Source organism: Littorina saxatilis, linkage group LG15 (assembly GCF_037325665.1).
Source record: "Littorina saxatilis isolate snail1 linkage group LG15, US_GU_Lsax_2.0, whole genome shotgun sequence".
In the NCBI taxonomy this organism is placed as follows: Eukaryota; Metazoa; Mollusca; class Gastropoda; order Littorinimorpha; family Littorinidae; genus Littorina; species Littorina saxatilis.
Window position 1 is genome coordinate 25,859,423 of NC_090259.1, and position 21,912 is coordinate 25,881,334.

Genomic DNA, 21,912 nt, shown 5'->3' on the forward strand with positions numbered 1-21,912 from the left:
CCCAATCACAATCCTAGTAACTAACAGTAACACAAGATTCTAAGATGATAAGTCATTCCATTGGTTAAAGTCAAGAAGAAGGGGGGGGGGGGGGGGGTAAGTGGTCCATGAGCTGAGTCCAGAAGTGTTTCACCCCCACCCCCCACCCTCCCACCCCCTTTTAAAAAATTCTTAGTGATTTTGTGGACCCTTAAGGGACTGCTATGTTTTCTACCTTAATTTTGAAGGGTACCCCCATCGTGTTCTGTACAAGCTTTTGGTCGGTCCGTAAACTTTAATGAACTTTGGTGATCAACTGTGGCGTTATTTCTTAAGCTAAGATATCGTTCTTTTCGCGTATGTTGACAACAATGATTTCTGCACGATATACAACAATCAGAACGACAATAACCGCAAAACTCTGACCACAGTGAAGGCACGCGTGCACCCACCATATCTCGAACGGTGCGAACTGTCGATTTGCTGAAATATCTTCAATAAAGTTTTTCTCTGGAAAATTGTGCAACATACTGGAAATAAAGTACAATGCAGTTCAAAAGTAGACTTTATAGCCGTTCTTTTGAGCTATCCCACGTTACCACAAGATTATTCTGACGTACACTATGGCGGGTTTATCTCCCCTACCCCGGATTTGGCTTTGACGCAAAATGCATTCTTCTGTGGCGATTTCTGCACGCGTAGCGTGTATAAATAATTAAATGTGTATACTTTTAAGTTCTCTGTGTAGTAATACTATCCTTCATTTGAATCATATAACTTGATAAACATAATAGGTCATCAGGGCACCAATGATGACCCATCTCTAGAACGGAGTCAACTGTCAATTTGCTGAAATATTGTCAATACACTTTCTCTCTCAACAATTGTGCAGTTTATTGGAAACAAAATAGAATGTAGTTCGAAAGAAGAATTTCTGGCCGTTCTTTTGAGCTACTGATCCCACATTACCATAGGATTATTCTGATGTCCACTATTGCGGGTTTATCTTCCCAACCTGCCGCTTCCCAGCCTGCCGTATCCCACCCTGCTGCACCCAACCTGCCGCATCTCAGCCTGCCGCACCCCAACATGCCGCATCCCACCCTGCCGCACCCCAACCTGCCGTATCCCACCCTACCGCACCCCAACCTGCCGTATCCCACCCTGCTGCACCCAACCTGCCGCATCTCAACCTGCCGCACCCCAACATGCCGCATCCCAGCCTGCCGCACCCCAACCTGCCGCATCCCACCCTGCCGCACCCCAACATGCCGCAGTCCCAGCCTGCCGCACCCCAACCTGCCGCATCCCACCCTGCCGCACCCCAACCTGCCGTATCCCACCCTGCCGCGATGTCGATTTTAGTGTGTGTGTGTGTCAGTGCGTGTGTGTTTGTGTGAGTGAGGCAGAGAGAGAGTAAATGAGAGAGAGAGAGACACACACACACACACACACACACACACACACACACACACACACACACACACACACACAGAGATGCAGACATCCACGCTGACAAACACTCGAAAACAGAATAGTATTCAGATTTACTTCCAACGTAGAAGCATATGTTCAAGTACAATGAAAATACCTGTCGTTGATAAAAAACATTCTTATAATATATTAAAAGTTTACGTATGCCATTCAAGTTATGAAAGATTGAGATAAAATGTATGTTGCATATATATGAACGGTTAGCACTCCGCCATTCCATTCCATAAAATCGACATCGCGGCAGGGTGGGATGCGGCAGGTTGGGGTGCGGTAGGGTGGGATGCGGCAGGTTGGGGTGCGGTAGGGTGGGATACGGCAGGTTGGGGTGCGGCAGGGTGGGATGCGGCATGTTGGGGTGCGGCAGGTTGGGGTGCGGTAGGGTGGGATGCGGCATGTTGGGGTGCGGCAGGGTGGGATGCGGCAGGTTGGGGTGCGGCAAGGTGGGGTGCGGCAGGTTGGGGTGCGGCAGACTGGGATGCGGCAGGTTGGGTGCGGCAGGGTGGGATACGGCAGGCTCAGGGAAGCGGCAGGTTGGGATGACACCCTTTTAGGCTTTGATGCAAAATAAATGCTTTGAAAATTCATTTTGGTTTTCTTATTGCCATAAGAGTGTATTTAAACCTTTCAAATGTGGGTGGGTGGTCAGTGTGTGTGTGTGTGTGTGTGTGTGTGTGTGTGTGTGTGTGTGTGTGTGTGTGTGTGTGTGTGTGTGTGTGTGATTGTTGGTAAGTGCTGAATCGCGTTGAATGTATCAAATGCATTCATTGTAAAACTGTTATTAAGACGATCATTAATACAATATCGACATAATAGCATGATCAACCGAGCCGGAGAGAGAGAGAGAGAGAGAGAGAGAGAGAGAGAGAGAGAGAGAAAGAGAGAGAGAGAGAGACAGACAGACAGTCAGACAGAGAGAGAGAGAGAGAGAGAGAGAGAGAGAGAGAGAGAGAGAGAGAGAGAGAGAGAGAGAGAGAGAGAGAGAGAGACAGACAGACAGACAGACAGACAGACAGAGAGAGAGAGAGACACAGAGACACAGAGAGACAGAGAGGCAACGCGTAAATAATTTAGATAGAAAAGAAACACAAAGTGCCGTTCATAAATTCTTCTTATTCATCAATTATATCAAATCTAAGGCATAACAGTTTTTGTGTTATGGACGTGTTAGTAATTGGTTGGACATTTCCTGTGTATTATTAGATTGAGAATGCTAAAAATAAGATAGCGTAATAATTATAACATTTAACATCTTCTATACCTAAAAGCGTCATGCTGTTCATCCTGAAATGGCGTTCAGTGGCAAATGGCCGTTTGAGACGGGTCCAGTCATCTAGTTTATCTGAATCGTTCAGTCAACAATGTATGTCGAACTAGACTTGAAGTGAGCATGAACGATTCAAATAAGCTAGATGACTGGACCCGTCTCAAACGGCCATTTGTCACTGAACGCCATTTCAGGATGAACAGCATGACGCTTTTAGGTATAGAATTAGATGTTAAATGTTATTATTATTATGCTATATTTTTTTTTCGCATTCGCATTCTCACAGGAAATGTCCAACCAATTACTATTCTTTTAACACGTCTAAAATATTATGCCTTAGATTTGATATATTGATGACTAAGAAGAGTTTATGAACGGCACTTTGTGTTTCTTTTCTATTTATTTACTCGTTGCCTGCTCTCTCTCTCTCTCGCTCTCTCTCTCGCTCTCTCTCTCTCTCTCTCTCTCTCTCTCTCTCTCTCTCTCTCTCTCTCTCTCTCTCTCTCTCTCTCTCTCTCTCTCTCTCTCTCTCTCTCTCTCTCTCTCTCTCTCTCTCTCTCTCTCTCTCTCTCTCTCTCTCTCTCTCTCTCTCGCACGGTTGATCATGCTATCATGTCGATAATGTATTAAAGATCGTCTTAATAACAGTATTACAATGTATGCATTTAATAAATTCAACGCGATTCAGCACGTACCAACAATCACACACACACACACACACACACACACACACACACACACACACACACACGTACACACACACTGACCACCCACCCACATTTGCAAGGTTCAAATACACTCTTATGGCAATAGGAAAACCAACATGAATTTTGAAAGCATTTATTTTGCATCAAAGCCCCAACGGGGGTAGGGGAGATAAACCCGCGATAGTGGACGTCAGAATAATCCAATGGTAATGTGGGATAGCTCAAAAGAACGGCAATACATTCTTCTTTCGAACTACATTGTATTGTGTTTTCAATAAACTGCACAATTGTTGAGAGAGAAAATGTATTGACAATATTTCAGCAAATTGACAGTTGACTCGGTTCGAGAGATGGGTCATCATTGGTGCCCTAATGACCTATTATTTTTATCAAGTTATATGATTCAAATGAAGGATAGTATTACTACACAGAGAACTTAAAAGTATACACATTTAATTATTTATACACGCTGCGCGTGCAGAAATCGCCACAGATGAATGCATTTTGCGTCAAAGCCAAATCCGGTGTAGGGGAAATAAACCCGCCATAGTGTACGTCAGAATAATCTTGTGGTAACGTGGGATAGCTCAAAAGAACGGCTATAAAGTCTACTTTTGAACTGCGTTGTACTTTATTTCCAGTATGTTGCACAATTTTCCAGAAAAAAATGTATTGAAGATATTTCAGCAAATCGACAGTTCGCACCGTTCGAGATATGGTGGGTGCACGCGTGCCTTCACTGTGGTCAGAGTTTTGCGGTTATTGTCGTTCTGATTGTTGTATATCATGCAGAAATCATTGTTGTCAACATACGCGAAAAGAACGATATCTTAGCTTAAGAAATAACGCCACAGTTGATCACCAAAGTTCATTAAAGTTTACGGACCGACCAAAAGCTTGTACAGAACACGATGGGGGTACCCTTCCAAATTAAGGTAGAAAACATAGCAGTCCGCAAAATATTTCTTGGTAACGTCAATTTTCGTGTTCTATACACCCTAAGGGTCCACAAAATCACTAAGAATTTTTTAACGGGGTAACTATTGGTAATTCTGGATGAGTCCATCTCTCGACAGTGGGGGGCTCGCGTGCTCCAACATTATAATGAGCCAGTACAAAATGCTGCAGAAAAAGTGTAAACAGGTTTTCTGCAGTAAAACAACAGCACCGTTTTACTGCAGCATTCTGGATTTCAATTTTACTGCAGTAAAATGTTTTGCTCCAGAAAAACCCGTTGCTTGGCCTTCGGCGAAAGATGACATTATGCAGAAATGCTGCAGAAAAGACAGTTTTTCTCCAGCATTTCTGTTTTTCTGCAGAATAACTGAATAATGCCAAAATGCAGAAGAAAAAGTGTAAACAGTTTTTCTCCAGTAAAACAACATCTCCGTTTTACTGCAGCATTCTTGATTTCAATTTTACTGCAGTAAAACTGTTTTACTGCAGAAAAAAACGTTGCTCTCGCGAAAGATGACATTATGTAGAAATGCTGCAAAAAAGAACGGTTTTTCTCCAGCATTTCTGTTTTTCTGCAGAATAACTGAATAAAGTCATCATCCGCCAAGGATACTGGTACGGTTTTCTGCGTCTTTTAGAAACCAATGGCTAGTTGTTTACATGCCCGTGCATGTGCCCCATGCAGCTTTCTCTCAGCCGGTGATGCAGGGAAAGATTTCCTCCTATACTGAACCTAGCTATTGATGTGTACATTGTTGTTAAACAGTTCAAGTGTTTGTTGTATGTTTATTAGGGTCTGCTAGTGTGTCATAGGGTTTATGTCCGTCTGTAGATGTTTTTTTTCTTTTTCTGTTAGTCCTGTGTTGACAGCTCTTCGACAAGCGCTTAGAACTGTACCTACGGGATACGCGCGATACTATAAGCTTCTTATTGATTGATTGATTGATTGATATATCACACGCGTAATGCCATCCTCCATCATACATGTGGACGTTACGTACGTGTGCATTTAAAGTTACTAAACTTCTCATTTCCAGGTGCACGGAAACCTTCGGGCTTTCAGTCATGCCTCAAGCATCTATCCATGGATATATCGAAAGTAGAATGAGGTAAACAGGAAGTGAATAGCTTCCCTTGCCTTACGCCCCTTGTGTAGATGGCATTCTTGACAGCGAACTGGCGGCCATATTTGCTTACAGACAGAATAAACAGACGTTCTGTGAAGTGTTTTCTTGCGTAAAAGGTGAGCACAAACGGTTAAGGAGGGGCCTTTTCTAGCTTGGACCGTCACAAAAGATCAAAACTGATAATTTGCTGGTCTGGGTGGGGTCGAATCCTATCGGTCGAGGTCACCGACGGGATTTTGTCATTCCGTACCAGACGATTTCTTGCTCCATCAAGTTACGTTCACATGACTCTGAGAGAATGACCACTTCCGTATGATCATTAAATTATGGAACTATTCTTGTTTTCTGCGACACTTATATTGTGGGATCGTTTTAAAATCCTACAGGATCGTGGTGTTGACAGATAATTGTCGAGGTAGGTGTCACTGTCAGTCTGCAAGCAGCTCATGTTTTCACCTATCTAGTGGGATCGAAGAAGGTGATGCGACGTCCCATGCAGTGGCACTTGTATAGGATACAACGGATTAGCAGAGTGGCTTTAATAATGCATTCGATTGTGTTCTGTATGAAATAGTCAGCGAAGCATAACGCAGTTCATAGACTTCTGACAATGACGAGGAGATCTATAGAAGTGAGCTACTGGCTAGACTGAAATCGATAAGTCCCTAAACTAACTCAGTAGCTGTCAAATATACTGACTTTGCACCGATGAACACTTTCAGGATGTGTTGTGTCATTGTGTGGCTGATTGTAAACACACTACGTGTTGTGAAAATAATAGAGTTCCTTTTGTGGACATGTGTAAGCTCAAAAGCTAGATCTTTCTAAACAAGCAGTATGATAATTGATACCAATTACTGAATTAGCAAATTACTATAGTCGTTTTGGACCTTTGGAAAACACAACTATGCTTCCATTTGTAGACCAAATTTGTCATTGATCAATTGGATTGATGTCTGTGGTTGTATAGTGTTTTTATCACTATTAGAAAAGATATGATCTTTTTACCAAAGGAAAATATCAAATATTAATTTCGTGATCTCTGCTCTTTTTGAAGTCTGTATGTCTGTAGCCTCACTTAGTCACTATCACTTAGAGTTAGAGTCACACTTTATTTATAATTACAGGAAGCCTGTTTGTGTAGATGAATGTTTTGGGCCTAAAACTCCATTTCATAACTTGAAAATAAACTGTACACGCATTGACGCAACAAGGGTTGGTCTTGACTTGAGACGAGTGGGACCAACATATACAGTGGAATCTCCCATAACGACCCCTCTGAAAAACTACCCCCTGCGTTTGCTGACTGAATTTCTGGGCACGGATGTCTTTTACATTGATTTAACCTTCGAATGGCGACGCCCTCCTTTTTTAGACGACTGACCTACCAACAAAGGGTCAATAATGACTTTTTACTAGCGAGTGTCAAAGTTCGTAATTACCCATCACACACCCCGGGGTCTGACCAACAGGTTACCCCCCGCGGGTTAGGGGGAAGAATTTACCCGATGCTCCCCAGCATGTCGTAAGAGGCGACTAACGGATTCTGTTTCTCCTTTTACCCTTGTTAAGTGTTTCTTGTATAGAATATAGTCAATTTTTGTAAAGATTTTAGTCAAGCAGTATGTAAGAAATGTTAAGTCCTTTCTACTGGAAACTTGTATTCTCCCAGTAAGGTAATATATTGTACTACGTTGCAAGCCCCTGGAGCAAATTTTTGATTAGTGCTTTTGTGAACAAGAAACAATTGACAAGTGGCTCTATCCCATCTCCCCCCTTTCCCTGTCGCGATATAACCTTCGTGGTTGAAAACGACGTTAAACACCAAATAAAGAAAGAAAGAAAGAAATGTACCAGGTTTGTGCGTGCAATAGGGCCATGCGACTGTCCCAATCTCACCTTTTGTTTTCACAATTGAAGGACCGCCCTCCAGGTAGGGCAAAGGGAAGGGGGAAAGCGGGTGAGAGCGAGTGGGTATAGGCGCAGTTTGAAAAAAAAAAAAATCAACAATGAAAGCGTGGAGTGTGCTCTGCTTGCAGACCCGCCAGTGTTCTTTTTTGGCGTGTTTGTTTGAGTACGCATTCTGTGATTGTATGCTCACCAACTGAGTGCATACATAATCCTGAATAAACTTCAAAACACTTCTTGTGACTTGAGTGAGAGTTTGAGTGGGGAGATGTATCAAGAAAGAGTGAACTGCCAAGCAGTTACCTTCCTTGTTTGTTTGTTTGCTTAACGCCCAGTCCACCACGAAGGATGATATCAGTGATATCAGGGCGGTGCTGCTTTGACATTTAACGTGCGCCACACACAAGACAGCACAGGCTTCATTTCTCACCCAGTCACATTATTCTGACACTGGACCAACCAGTCCTAGCACTACCCCATAATGCCAGACGCCAGGCGGAGCAGCCACTAGCTTGTCAATTTTAAAGTCTTAGGTATGACCCGGCCGGTTTTCGAACCCATGACCTCCCGCTCACTTGGCGGACGCCTTACCACTAGGCCACCGTGTTGAGGTTTACCTTCCCTGTGACGAGACTCAAATTCTCAATAAAGACACCCTCCTTTTTATGACCGATTTTCCTGGACATCGTCAGTGGGAGGGTTTTACTGTACTTTGCTGTAACTAGCATTGGCAGGGGTTGAATAGGCTTTGAAATTTGAGTGATAAAGTTGCATGTTGATTCAAAACAAGTTTGGCAGCTTTGTGATTAAGTGCGTTTATTTCCATTTCAGTGTGCACATTTCAGGATAAATTCGAGGTGACCCGCTAAATGTTACCTTTTTGTTTATCTCACTAAAAATAAAAAAAGACGAAGTAAATATTTGAATTTACATTATCATCCTGACTTATTCGAAAGATTGACACTTCAAGTGTTGTCAGCTAATACACCTTTTCATCTAAAAACAACAACAACAAAAAAGCTTGTTTTGTCTGAGCCTGTGGGTGCTTTGCAGAACGGCAAAGAGAATGACATGCTTACCTGCTCCTTTGAAAACTGCATGGTCAAAGTTCTTAAATATAAAATGTAATTGCGTCACTCAAACGTCAAAGGAACGGACATTAATGTTCAACGTGATTCACTGTCTGAGATTGTTGTGTGAGAGCATCCTTGCTGTTAATATTCATCAGACATTTGAATTGTCCGCCGAAAGGCAAGTTTCCGCCGAAATGTTTTTTTGTTCCGCCAAAAAAGCAAAAGTGTGCGCCAAAAAAATAAATGGGAGAGGCAAAAATGGTTCTGAAAACTGAATTTAATGGCAAATTTGGAGCTCAGATGAAACCAAATTGCACAATTTGGGTTCTTTGGAGAGAAAAAATATTCGGGTGGGGCATGCCCCCGGACCCCCCCCCTAGTAAGGCTAAGCGCTTCGCGCCGTCGACTGCATTAAGAGCGATTACTTCCCTTTGGTTATTTGATATCTTAACATCGCTCTGCCTCATTCTGTTTGACATTCTATTTGATATTACTTACAAATTTTCAGCCGTTTTTACTTTTTTCAATTCCCATGCCTGATTCATCACGTCAGGTGAATGATTGGCTGATCCAGGTCATGAGAATGCGGTGGCTGATAGGCATATTCAGATTGGGGCGATCCAGTCCCCATTCTGGCTGTTCTATCCTAATTTTTATTCTCTCTGTTTCAGATCTAAAATACTGAATCACCATGGCAGCAGGGCCGTACAACTACAGCTATATATTCAAGTATATCATCATAGGAGACATGGGCGTTGGCAAGTCTTGTCTCCTGCATCAGTTCACAGAGAAGAAGTGTAAGTTTGGGGGAAAAGCGTTTGAGGTTAATGTCAAAATAATGTGTGATGGCAGAAAGATATAATGATTATTGCCTGTCAGTGTCACTGTATGGTTCACTGCGACAAGTGAAACGTCATGCAAAAAAAAAAAAGGAACATGCTTTTGAAGACAGAAGTCTCTAGGGTTTACAAACATTGCACATTTTTTAACGTCTTCTATTAGGAAACCACTTTTTTGGTCCAAGTTGTTTGTTTGTTTGTTCGTTCATGGGCTGAAACTCCCACGGCTTTTATGTGTATGACCGTTTTTACCCCGCCATTTAGGCAGCCATACACCACTTTCGGAGGAAGCATGCTGGGTATTTTCGTGTTTCTATAACCCACCGAACTCTGACATGGATTACAGGATCTTTTTCGTGCGCACTTGGTCTTGTGCTTGCGTGTACACACGGGGGTGTTCGGACACCGAGGAGAGTCTGCACACAAAGTTGACTCTGAGAAATAAATCTCTCGCCGAACGTGGGGACGAACTCACGCTGACAGCGGCCAACTGGATACAAATCCAGTGCTCTACCGACTGAGCTACATCCCCGCCCTTCTGGTCCAAGTAAAATGTAATTTCGTGGATGAAAATTCTGATTTAAGAAATGATTTTGTGATAGTGATGGTGATGAGTTTCCTGTTTTAAAATATAAAATGAAAATCAAAGAGCTACCTAGTCTCTGACTCTTACGGAGATTTTTCCTGATGTCCCTGAAATGTGGATGTGAGAATTAATGGGCTTTCAGTGGTGTATTTTTTTTTTCATCGTCACCATGCCAACTTTAGACGGGTTTTTTAAGCAGTGACTCTGGTTTTAGTGACATAGCTTTGTTTTTTTACTTTGAAGCTCATTGTGAAATGGAGATTGGTGCATGCAAGTATTGTGTACAGCTGTAGTAAGATTGGACAGATTGACGAGCAAGCCATGTACATTTAATTGTAATAAATTGTCTTGTGTTACTGTATACTAATGACATGTGTTTCATAATGAGGACCAAGTGAAATATTATTTGTGAACATGCCCTTCATGTGATGGTACATCATAATAATTGTAAGGAAAACTTGTGTCTTTGGTTTTAACTGCACTTTTTTTATTTCCTGATATAGTGATAATGGCTGTATTATGCATGCAGTTTGGGAGAGCCTTGTTATTGTTAATACTAAGTAAAGGACGGGTTTGAAGACAGGTGCATTACCTGATGCATTAGAATAAGTTGCGTGCTAACTGTTGTGCCAGCTGTTACCATGCAATTGTAAAAGGGATACTACTAGTCATACTTTTTGTTCATCATCGGCAGCAATCACACATAACATTTTGGTTATAAGTTCAAAATGATACAAGTAGGTTCAGATGCCTAAATGAAAGGAACCACTTCTTTTGTCAGACACTGTTCTCTGTGATTCCTCTGTTGTGTACGTAAAGGTAATGCATTGAATATGTGTTGTGTTTTCAGTTATGGCAGACTGCCCTCACACAATAGGAGTGGAGTTTGGTACAAGGTAAGTCGCTTTAATATTTTCCAGACAAGTTTTGAGATCATTTCTAATGTCATTCAGCAACAAGGCTTGACTGCAGACGGCTAAATTGTATACGAGCATCTCCCCAATGATCTGCTGCTTTCGGATGAACTATTTCCAATATAAAGGGCACTGCAATGTTGCTGTTTTATGGCGCAACCATTTTGTATGTGGTGTTTTAGTTCAATGATTTAGTCATTCATTTCTGAGTCACATGAAAACTTTCAGTTAAATGTGTTGCTATGGGCTTTCAGTTTCTGTTACTAGTGTTTTGTTATAGCTTATGAATCAGGCATGGGAATTGTCCATCGAAAGGCAAATTTCCGCCGAAATATTTTTTTTGTTCTGTTGAAAAAGCATCCGTGTCCGCTGAAAAATTAATGGGGGAGGCAAAAATGGGTTCTAAAAACTGAATTTAATGGCAAACTTGGAGCTCAGATGACACCAAATTGCACCATTTGGGTTATTTGGAGAGAGAAAAATTACGGGGAGGGGGGGGGGGGGGGGGAAGGGCATTCTTCCGGACCCCCCAAGTAAGGCTAGGCGCTTCGCTTCGTCGACTTTGCTTTCACTAACAGATTTTTAGCCTTTTTTAAGTTTTTCAATTCCCATGCTTGATGAATGCTATCTCCAAGGAAATGAGTTTGGATGTTTTATCCCACAAGACTCACAATAATTGCATCTAGAGAAATTTTCCATTTTAGCTGCCAAATGGCTAGGGATAAAAACGGCCAGATATCCATTAATCCTAAGATCAGTAACACAGAGGACAATAAAATCACTGTCATTGTATTACATTTGAAGTGGGCAGAATGACAGGTACTTTACGGGCTTTTTTCTGTCAGAAAACGTCCCTTGATATAGTAGACATATGTGTACTTTTTACTCCACAGGATAATTGAGGTGACAGGGCAGAAGATCAAGCTTCAGATCTGGGACACAGCAGGCCAGGAGCGATTCCGTGCCGTCACGCGCAGTTACTACCGCGGGGCTGCTGGTGCCCTCATGGTCTACGATATCACAAGGTAAGGGGGGCATTTTCTAGGAAGAAGAAGAGGGGAGAGAGATATACAGAGAAAGAGAGCTTTTCATCTAGTTGGATGAAACTGACAGAAGCATGTGGTTATAATGAACTTTGGGGAAAGAATTCAAAGTTCACAGTACCAGTTATCACAGGGACAGAGCATAGAAGTTAAGATAACTGAAAAATGACAACAATACAGTCCACAATAAATAGATTCTACCGTACTTTCTAAAGGGAGGAATGAGTAGTGAGACAAGTATTGGCAGAGAGTGTGTGCAGGGGATTATAGCCAAGTCAAGTAGCAAGTTTCAATGAGTATTTTCAAGTAGAAGAATTTGTTTGTGCAATATCCAGTATTGGATTATTGTCGGCAATAATGTTTCCTTTACCATCCTTTTTCATCAACTGTTTCTTGTTTTCTTACTTGCCACAGCTTGTATAGATAAGAGGGATCGAGAAAGCAAGTGCCTCATACAATTTGTGTTCTACCTGATCAGCTACAGATCTCTTTAGGTACTTAGCTGTTTTATACCCCCCGCGGGTTAGGGGGAAGAATTTACCCGATCCTCCCCAGCATGTCGTAAGAGGCGACTAACAGATTCTGTTTCTCCTTTTACCCTTGTTAAGTGTTTCTTGTATAGAATATAGTCAATTTTTGTAAAGATTTTAGTCAAGCAGTATGTAAGAAATGTTAAGTCCTTTGTACTGGAAACTTGCATTCTCACAGTAAGGTAATATATTGTACTACGTTGCAAGCCCCTGGAGCAAATTTTTGATTAGTGCTTTTGTGAACAAGAAACAATTGACAAGTGGCTCTATCCCATCTCCCCCCTTTCCCCGTCGCGATATAACCTTCGTGGTTGAACACGACGTTAAACACCAAATAAAGAAAGAAAGAAAGCTGTTTTATTCCTACGCTGACATGACGCCCAATTATTATATTAATGGTATGTTTTGATAGTACAAAGGTTAAGTTTTAACCAATTGTGACGGTCAAGTTTTAAAGAAAATAGAGTTAGATGTTTGCCAGTGTGTGCTGTTTGGTATACAGGTTTGTTTCTTATTTGCAGGAGGAGTACGTACAACCATCTCAGCAGTTGGCTAACAGATGCTCGTAATCTCACCAACCCCAACACAGTGAGCGACTTTGCTTTTTGTCAGGAAGCCTGTACTGTGTAAAAGGAGACAATCATGTGAAAAGAATTTAATGTCAGAAACACATCTCTTCATTTTCATAACTTTATTGTTCCATCGATGGGAAATTTGGGTCGCTTCCACCCAGTGGAAAGCTTCTTTCAAGAGGAGGTTCTTGAATGGGAAATTAGTTGACCCTGTTCTGAAAGAAAACTCAAGTAGCATGGAAGGGGAGTTTGGAAAATATAGGCTGTTTTATGGTAGTGTATGCGTTGGTTTAGTTGTATGTTTTTTGGTTTTTTTCCCTGTTGTGTGCCAAATGAATGAGCAGAAAGTAAGTCCTTTAGCAGTAAAGATTTCTTGAGTGACAAATAATGTCTGAGTGAACAACAAAGGAAACAGTTGACTGGTGTCTCCAGGATTTAACCCAGAGTTGAACTCGGCATTCATAAGTGATAGAACAATGCCAGGATGTGTCTGTTCTCATAGAACAGGAGAAACTACAGAGGCAGCCCTCATCAGTTTGATGACATGTTGCTTTTGGTGTTTGCAGGTGATATTTTTGATCGGCAACAAGTGTGATTTGGATGCTCAGAGAGATGTGACATACGAAGAGGCAAAGCAGTTTGCAGAAGAGAATGGTATGTCACTTTTTGTTTTCCCTGCCTTTTCTTTGTACTGTGATTTTCACTGACCGAATTGTAAGTTGACTTCTGTAACATCTCTTATTCAAGTTTGTGCTCCAAGGTATTCTGGGTTAATTGTGCGCAAACTAGGACTGTTTGCTACATGTATCTTCTATGCTGGTTTTGCCAATACAGTGGGCAGCTTATAGATTGTAGAAAAGAAGCTTTGTGTTTGTAATGTATGAACCTTCTTATGATTAAGAATGTAGAGGTAACGGCATGATTTCTGTTTCCACAGGCCTGATGTTCCTGGAGTGCAGTGCCAAGACGTAAGCTGGACTTTGTTCATATGCTCTCTAATGCCATATGATTTGCCCGATTGCGGTCATTGGCTCACGAAGTGTAGCCTATGCGATCGTAACTTTGTCTGTCTGTGCGTGCGTATGTGCGTGCGTGCGTGCGTGTGTATGTCTGTGGTAGAAACTTTAACATTTCGTCATTTGAAGACGTCACATTATGGCGTAAGAGGGTTAGACGTCACGCGAAGGAATGTCTCGGTCATTGTTATTTTGAGCGGGCCGAGACTAGTTGGCAGTCGTGTCTGTAAGTAGGCTACATGCAGACAGACAGATCTAGATCTAGTGTCTCGCTTTCTTGCACAGTGTCACCTATGCTTACTGTGTGTGTGTGTGTGTATGTGTGACGGAGTGATTGAGTTTGTGTTACTGTTTGTCGATTTCTTACGTGAGCCTTGAAGGCTTCGCCTCTTGTTTTTACTAAGTTTTGACTAAATGCTTTAACATAGAGGGGGAATCGTGACGAGGGTCGTGGTGTGTCTGTGCGTGTGTGTGTGTAGAGCGATTCAGAGTAAACTACTGGACCGATCTTTTTGTAATTTTACATGAGAGTTCCTGGGTATGATATCCCCAGACGTTTTTTTTATTTTTTCGATAAATGTCTTTTATGACGTCGTATCCGGCTTTTTGTAAAAGTTGAGGCGGCATTGTCACACCCTCAATTTTCAATCAAATTGATTGAAATTTTGGCCAAGCAATCTTCGACGAAGGCCGGACTTCGGTATTGCATTTCAGCATGGAGGCTTACAAATTAATTAATGACTTTGGTCATTAAGAATCTGAAAATTGTAATTAAAATTATTTTTTTATAAAACGATCCAAACTTACTTTTATTTTATTCTTCATCATGTTCTGATTCCAAAAACATATAAATATGTTATATTCGGATTAAAAACAAGCTCTGAAAATTAAAAATATAAAAATTATGATTAAAATTAAATTTCCAAAATCGTTTTAAAAACTATTTCATCTTATTCCTTGTGGGTTCCTGATTCCAAAAACATATAGATATGATATGTTTGGATTAAAAACACGCTCAGAAATTTAAAATGAAGAGAGGTACAGTAAAGCGTGCTATGAAGCACAGCGCAACTGCTACCGCGCCAAACAGGCTCGTCACTTTCACTGCCTTTTGCACTCGCGGCGGACTACGTTCAGTTTCATTCTATGAGTTCCACAGCTTGACTAAATGTAGTAATTTCGCCTTACACGACTTGTTAGTTCTTTTATAGCAGTTTCAGTTGGGTTGTGCCCAAATATGTTCTGTTATCAATCCAAAATACAGAAGACTGAAGTAGAAGATTCCAATTTACATTTCAAGAAATCTCAAAACCAAGCAGAGAAGTAGGGTTTTGGTAAAGGGAGATAATTTATGTTTTTATGACATCTCAATTCACATTTTCAATATGTGTCTTGGTCCTCTTTTTCTACATTCATGAATATTTTGTGCTTTGTTTTGTTAGCAGAGGTTAAGGGTGTATGTAGCCGTTGCCTGAGTTAATTTCAAGAAAAAGCAATAACCCAAGAAAGCCAGGTGGTCATAGAACAATTGCTATAAAACTAGCCCTGGTACTGAAAATGAATCATTTTGAGATTTGTTATTTTTCTGTTCATAGGGGTGAAAATGTAGAAGATGCCTTTTTGGATACTGCCAAGAAAATCTATCAGAACATCCAGGATGGAAGGTAAGTGCTTTTACTCTTTCACTGTGAATGTACAACATATGAAATCACAGTTCTTCATTAGGGCTGAAAGTGGCGAGTATTTTAATCGAAAATTTTCAGAATCACTAGCCAAAGGCGAGTACACCATTTGTTGGACTTTCAGGGCTGTTCATGTCCACTGGTGCTTGAATGCTTACTCTTTCTTACCTGTTAATTTCTTACGATTTAGTGAATTTTGCACTTTTCAGTTTATTCCTGTTGATTTAGGAAATGTTGAACTTCCCATTCATTTCGGATGTTATAGTGAATTTTGAAAATGTGCAATGCAAGGAAATATAGGATTACTAAACTGTTTGTGTGTGTGGTTGCAGCTTGGATTTGAACGCAGCTGAGTCTGGTGTACAGCACAAACCCGCCACGCCCCGCAGCCCCATCAGCAACGACCAGCCACCCAGTAAAGAAGGCTGTGCCTGCTAGTTGCACCTGTCATCCGTCTGTCTTGTCTGTCTGCTCTCTCGTCTGTCGGTCTGTGTGCGTGTGCATGGGTGTCAATATCTCTCCTTTTTCTCAGCGACTGCCAAGCTGCGTTTGGTGGTTGGCCTAATCTCATTGATAAATTCTTATCATGAATAAGGTAACTCATTGATCAACTCTTGATTATGAGGATTTGTGGTAGGGTTGTGAAGAGTTTGTTTCTGCTGGACTTTGAAAAGCTTGTGTGCTTTCCTCAGATTCTATAGAAACTTGCAAGATTTTGCATGATTCAGGTATGTTCAGATCATGGTCATGCCTTTCCTGTGGCATACCTGTAGAGTACAGGTGATTGTTGACATGTCCGTACGTAGTTTTAATAACATCGTTCTAACAATGAAAAGGGACACGTCCAACAGCAATTCTGGCTGTTGGGGAAAGTTGGGGTTTAAAGCATAGACCTTCCAGGTACATTAGCTTCGCAAGTTAGGGTATTTCTTGGCTTGTGACTGCATACAGCACCATGTAAATTGTGCTGTGAATGCTTTCATTGGGAGAATTAGTTCAATTTGAAAGAAGACAGAAATTATTGTTCCTCGCTCGTTTCTAAAAACTAACCTACTCTGTTTTATGTATTTCAATTTGTGAGTGCATATTTTTGTGAGGTGGCTCGTGTGTTTTATGTGTATGTGCAAAGCGTTGAGGTCATTCCAAGGGTGAATGACTTGCATAGGTTTGTCAAGTGAGTGAATGATGCTAGCATGGGTGTAAGTTGTAACAGTGGGTTAGGCATACTGAATGTCGCCCGTGTGAATGGAGGCATGATCAGAGATTATATAGACTCATCTGTTCGGATCAGAATTTTTAAATGAAATTGTATGTGCCACTATTTAGAAGTGCGGGTTTTTGTGGAGTGGATTTTTTCCTCACACTTTTTGGGAGGCAAGCATGCTTATGAAACTTGGAAGACAGATAAAATCAAACAAAGTACTTTGTTTATTTTATTGTTCATAACAGTTCGTACTTTGATGTAACAGTCACTCTTTTTTCAGGGACAAGCATTCCATATTCATTACAACTATTCTGACAAATTCCCGCTTTTATACAAGCGTTTTGTAGTGTCAGTGTTTGAGAAGTCTAAAATGAACTTTGACAATGACACTGAACTGGCATTTGTGCCGTTATACCTAAAGGTATAGGCAGGGAAAATTGAGGTATTTCAAACTAGTTGCATTACAATAGACAATGTTCGGAAATAACTTTTGCTGCGGAAAAAAGTAGGGCAAACAAACCCGCGTTACAAAATAGGCCAAGCACTAGCGAGCAGCGTGTTGCTACACGTTGTCGCGAGCACATGTAAGACACGCAACTTAATAGTGATTGGCCTGTTTTGTCATGCTGGTTTGTTTGCGCTCTTTTTTTCCGCAGCTAAAGTTATTTCCGGAATTCATCTATTCGGGAAATTCAGAAGCAAGGGCAGATTGTTGAGAACGATTTAGTATTGACCTGTCAAAGGAACACAGCCACCTGAAGCAAATGTGGCATCAGCTACTCTGCATCAATACCTGTAGTTATAACTAAAAAAGTGTACCCATGATAATGTGTTTTGAGCAAGAAAATGTTGTCAGTGATGTTTGTGTGAGACTTTAAGGTTTTAGCTGTCTTCCTTGTTTTATGGCGTCTTGTAGAGTACAACATATATGAATTTGTATTTCATCTCTTTGTGATGTTTAGTGATAGTTAAGTTGGTGCAATTTGTAAAGTATGAATAAGATATTTTTGTTTCCTTACTTGGCTCGTTTGAATTTGTTTTACTGTGCTGGAATGTACAGATGTGATCAACACTATATATGGGACTTGAGCTAGATTCATCACAGATGGCTTTGTTGGCTTTTCATGGTTGGGCGGAATCCAGATTTCAAGTGAATGTGTTCTTCCTTATGTTTTTATCCTCCATCTTCTCCCTCTTTTGTATTTTGTTTTTCTAGTTTGGCTGTGAGTGTGTGCTTTATGTTCCGCAGATAAAAGATTGATGTTTATAAGTATCACAGTAATAATATCAAATTGACGACTGTTTTCATTGTCTGTTGTGCCTGTCGCTGTGGTCATGCAGTTTAAAGATGTTCTGTCATCTCTTGAGTTTTTCTTGTAAGACTAGGTAGCTAAAAACTAGTTTTGTGGATTCAGTTGTTAACCATCTTGTTAATCCAGATCCATTTATTAGCTTCTTAAAATTGGGATGTCAACATGTCCATTTTTTTGCTTAGTTTTATTGAGTTACTATGACGTTTACTTTGTTTCTGTTGTTTTTTCCTGCAGCCATTTAGTACATGTACATCATTAATATATATTGTTGTTTATCTTATATTGGTTGCGTCTTATGTGCAAAAGCAATTATGAAACTAGACTGACAGTGCTTTGCTGACAAATTAGGAGTTTATGAGTGCAAGTGTGTGTAGACTTTAATTAGTTTCTTTCCCCTTCTATGTATGTAGTACACCTGTACATAAAGTGAACAGAGCTTACACATCGACAGTGGCTTTTTTTCTCTTTGTTTGAATAGTGGAGTAAATTCTGAAAAATTGTGTCAAATCTGTATATCAGGAAAGCAAGGCGTTGTGAGGGTATAGAGTGTGTCACTGGTGTGCGTGTCCGTGAATTTTTGTTCAAACTCATCTCAGATTTTGTTTCTTTGTGGAGTGTATTTGCTTTGGTCACTCGAGCTTAACTCTGACCCCAGTGTCAAAGTTTGCAATGTGAAATGGCTGAAAGAAACACAACCAGATACCAGCAGTTTTCTTGCGGGTTTCTTCTGTGATTGTATAAACATTTTCTCTGTACTACCAGACGACTCGCTATCACGTGAGTTCATTCGATGTGTCATCAACATATGTCATGTGTAGAAAAAGGCATGTTTGATCATGTAAATTCACAGCCTTTTGCTTGTTTTGCATCCATGAAACACTTTGTGACTTCATTGTACATTCTCCATAATGGATGTGTTATTGTAAGTAGAAATTTAAGGAAAACAAATGATCCTGTGTCTACAGTGTTCTAAAGTGCCCTAACCATTCACCACAGCATCAGACTTCTCAGCTTGGTCATCATGTTTGGATTGTGAACGTTAAGACACATGTACTGTGAAGGTTTTTGGTACGTTGGTATTGTGAACGTTGCTTGCAAATCCAAACGGTTGAGAATGAAGAGTTGTTGCACTGAAGATGCTTATGTTTCATAAAACTGTTTTGAAGACCTGTTGCTACAGTCTGACAGTTTTAGCTGTCCTGAGTGCAGTCTATTTCAAAATATGAAATTAAAATGATTGAACCCAGGCCTTCAGATTTTGCGCACATCATACACGGCAGTCTTTAAAATGGGAGTAATGTCAGCAAAAATGCATAAAAAAAGCAAGAAATGCACATAAGCATGATCGCTGTTTGTTCCTGCCTCCAGTGATATTTAGGACTATTTTCACTTCAAACAATAATAATAATAATAATAATAATGGAAATTTATAGAGCGCTTACCTAAAAGCTCCAAGCGCTTTACAATGACATTATTATACACATGTACAAAACCAAAATACAATCATTAAGACACAAAAAGAACAGGAGTACAAAAGCAAATTCATCGTTTAAATCCATGCAGTCACAAACACGCGTGCGCACGCACATACGCGTGCGCATACATACCACACACATGCACAGATACACACAGATACACATTCACACACACGCACACACACACACACACACACACACACGCATACATACATACAAACACACACACATACACATACACTCACACACACAAACAAGACTTGGTTTACTACACAGAGAGTGCGCAAACACAACCCCAGTGTTAGTACTGTTACTAAGCTCCAGAGTATTTTAGTGCTAGTGTTTGCAGTGGAAGGTTTATGTGACAGTAGTTTGTTGACACTACAGACATACAAGTAGTCTTGTGCTTCTAGACTTGATTGCCTAGTTGCATTTGAATGCCGACCTTTTTTCTGATTTTAGCGAGAAGAGGATTCAATATAGAATAACCAGCAACATGTGCATCCACTTACTTTCCTTGTCCGTCACAGTACTTGCATTCTGCATTTTATTTTGTGAAAGTTATTTTTTCAAACTGATGAGAACCGTTAATTTAATGATATTATTGATATTATTATTCATTTTGTGACTTATTTAATTACTTGCATTCATCCATTCATTCGTGACTTGGTGTAAAATCCAACTGTACAGAGTTCACAATTTTGTTGATGGTTGTGTGTCTTATATTAACCACATGTTTTGCTGAAGGAGCTTCAGACACAAGATGTTTATGCATGTAGCAAGAGACAGGTCATTTTTTGTGGGAAAGTTGTTCAGCTTTATGGTGGAGATTCACAGAGTTGGTGAGTTTCTGAACCAAGTTGACACAAGACGTTTATGTATGTAGCTAGAGACAGGTCATTTTTGTGGGAAAGTTGTTCAGCTTTATGGTGGAGATTCACAGAATTGGTGAGTTTCTGAACCAAGTTGACACAAGACGTTTATGTATGTAGCTAGAGACAGGTCATTTTTGTGGGAAAGTTGTTCAACTTTATGGTGGAGATTCACAGAATTGGTGAGTTTCTGAACCAAGCTGGCTGTAAAGAAGCGCCTCTTCATACCAGGTTCATGTAATAAATAGAGATGCTTTGATCAGAGTTTAAGCAGACTGATTTGGGTAAATACAAATTGAGATGGATATGTTTTTCTAAGGACATATGCTCTGCCCTTGGAATCATTATGGGCCATGGCTTTATTGATATGCATTAATATAAAAAATACAGCTTCAAACAACCCTTGAATGTGAAGGTTGTGTAGATCGGGGTCAAATGATGAAATCGCACGGACAATTTTTGTGACGATGAGGGTTTGGAAGTAGGGGGGTTTCAGGATGACCTTCAGTAAGATTTAAAATGCTGAGGATTTGCATGACGGAGGTAATTAATTTAATATTATAACCTATTATGGTTGCTCATTATTCACATACTTAATTTCTGAGCAACACTCGCTCCATTACAAAATACAACTGGCTCAGAAACCAATGGTCAGTGTCATTTCTCTTGTGAACTTCTCAGCAAAAATCTAACCTACCTGGCAGCCGGCTAAGAAACATTCAACATGGGGGCCAGATTGTGAAAATTATTTTTCCGTGGAGCGAGCGAGCGAGAGTGTTTTTTTTCTGTTGTCGGATGAAGGCGATGCATCATGTGTTTGTATGCTGTGGATAGAGGGCACTTGTTTGTGCACTGAGGCTACTGGTTGTTCAATTGTTCACAGATTGACAGCAGACCATTGTGGTGTCTTTGTCCTCTTAGCCTGCTCTTGTACAGTCCTTCCCTTTATGTAACAATTATATCACACTTGTGAAAACACCACTACGCTTTGCGTTGTCTGTTTTTGATATGCACAGAGAGAAAGAGCGAAAGAGAGGCCGAGGCAGTGTTGTTTCCAGGCATCGATCTTCGATCATGACGCATATTTTTTTATCCAACACATTAGTCTGACCCTGGCCGGTCAAATGTCCGATATTTTTGACACGTGCATGTAAGAAGTCTTAAGGTCATATATTGTACTACGTTGCAAGCCCCTAGAGCAATTTATTTTTAGTGCTTTTGTGAACAAGAAACAATTAGCAAGTGGCTCTCTCGCTCTTCATCTCTCTCTCTCTCTTCATCTCTCTCTCTTCATCTCTCCCTCTCTCTCCTTCTCTCTCTCTCACTGTCTCTCTCTCCTCTCTCACTGTCTCTCTCT

At 40.7% G+C, this 21,912-nt stretch overlaps 3 protein-coding genes across 3 annotated transcripts; 2 read left to right on the forward strand and 1 right to left on the reverse strand.

Annotated features, from left to right (window-relative positions):
* Positions 1-963: 963 nt before the first annotated feature.
* On the forward strand, positions 964-1,344 carry LOC138947968 (prophenin-2-like). The gene has a single exon (XM_070319492.1). It carries the CDS (start codon positions 964-966, stop codon positions 1,342-1,344), a length of 381 nt encoding a protein of 126 aa, XP_070175593.1.
* A 207-nt stretch (positions 1,345-1,551) lies between these two features.
* LOC138947969 (prophenin-2-like) lies at positions 1,552-6,265 on the reverse strand. The gene is made up of 3 exons (XM_070319493.1): positions 6,224-6,265; positions 1,788-2,017; positions 1,552-1,570 (listed from the first exon to the last, which is right to left on the reverse strand). The coding sequence occupies exons 1-3, from the start codon at positions 6,263-6,265 to the stop codon at positions 1,552-1,554; spliced, it is 291 nt and encodes a 96-aa protein (XP_070175594.1).
* On the forward strand, positions 5,559-21,536 carry LOC138948914 (ras-related protein Rab-14). The gene is made up of 9 exons (XM_070320549.1): positions 5,559-5,644; positions 9,181-9,306; positions 10,785-10,830; positions 11,742-11,873; positions 12,943-13,009; positions 13,560-13,647; positions 13,931-13,961; positions 15,605-15,673; positions 16,024-21,536. Exons 2-9 carry the CDS (start codon positions 9,201-9,203, stop codon positions 16,127-16,129), a joined length of 645 nt encoding a protein of 214 aa, XP_070176650.1. The 5' UTR covers positions 5,559-5,644; positions 9,181-9,200; the 3' UTR covers positions 16,130-21,536.
* Positions 21,537-21,912: the final 376 nt, after the last annotated feature.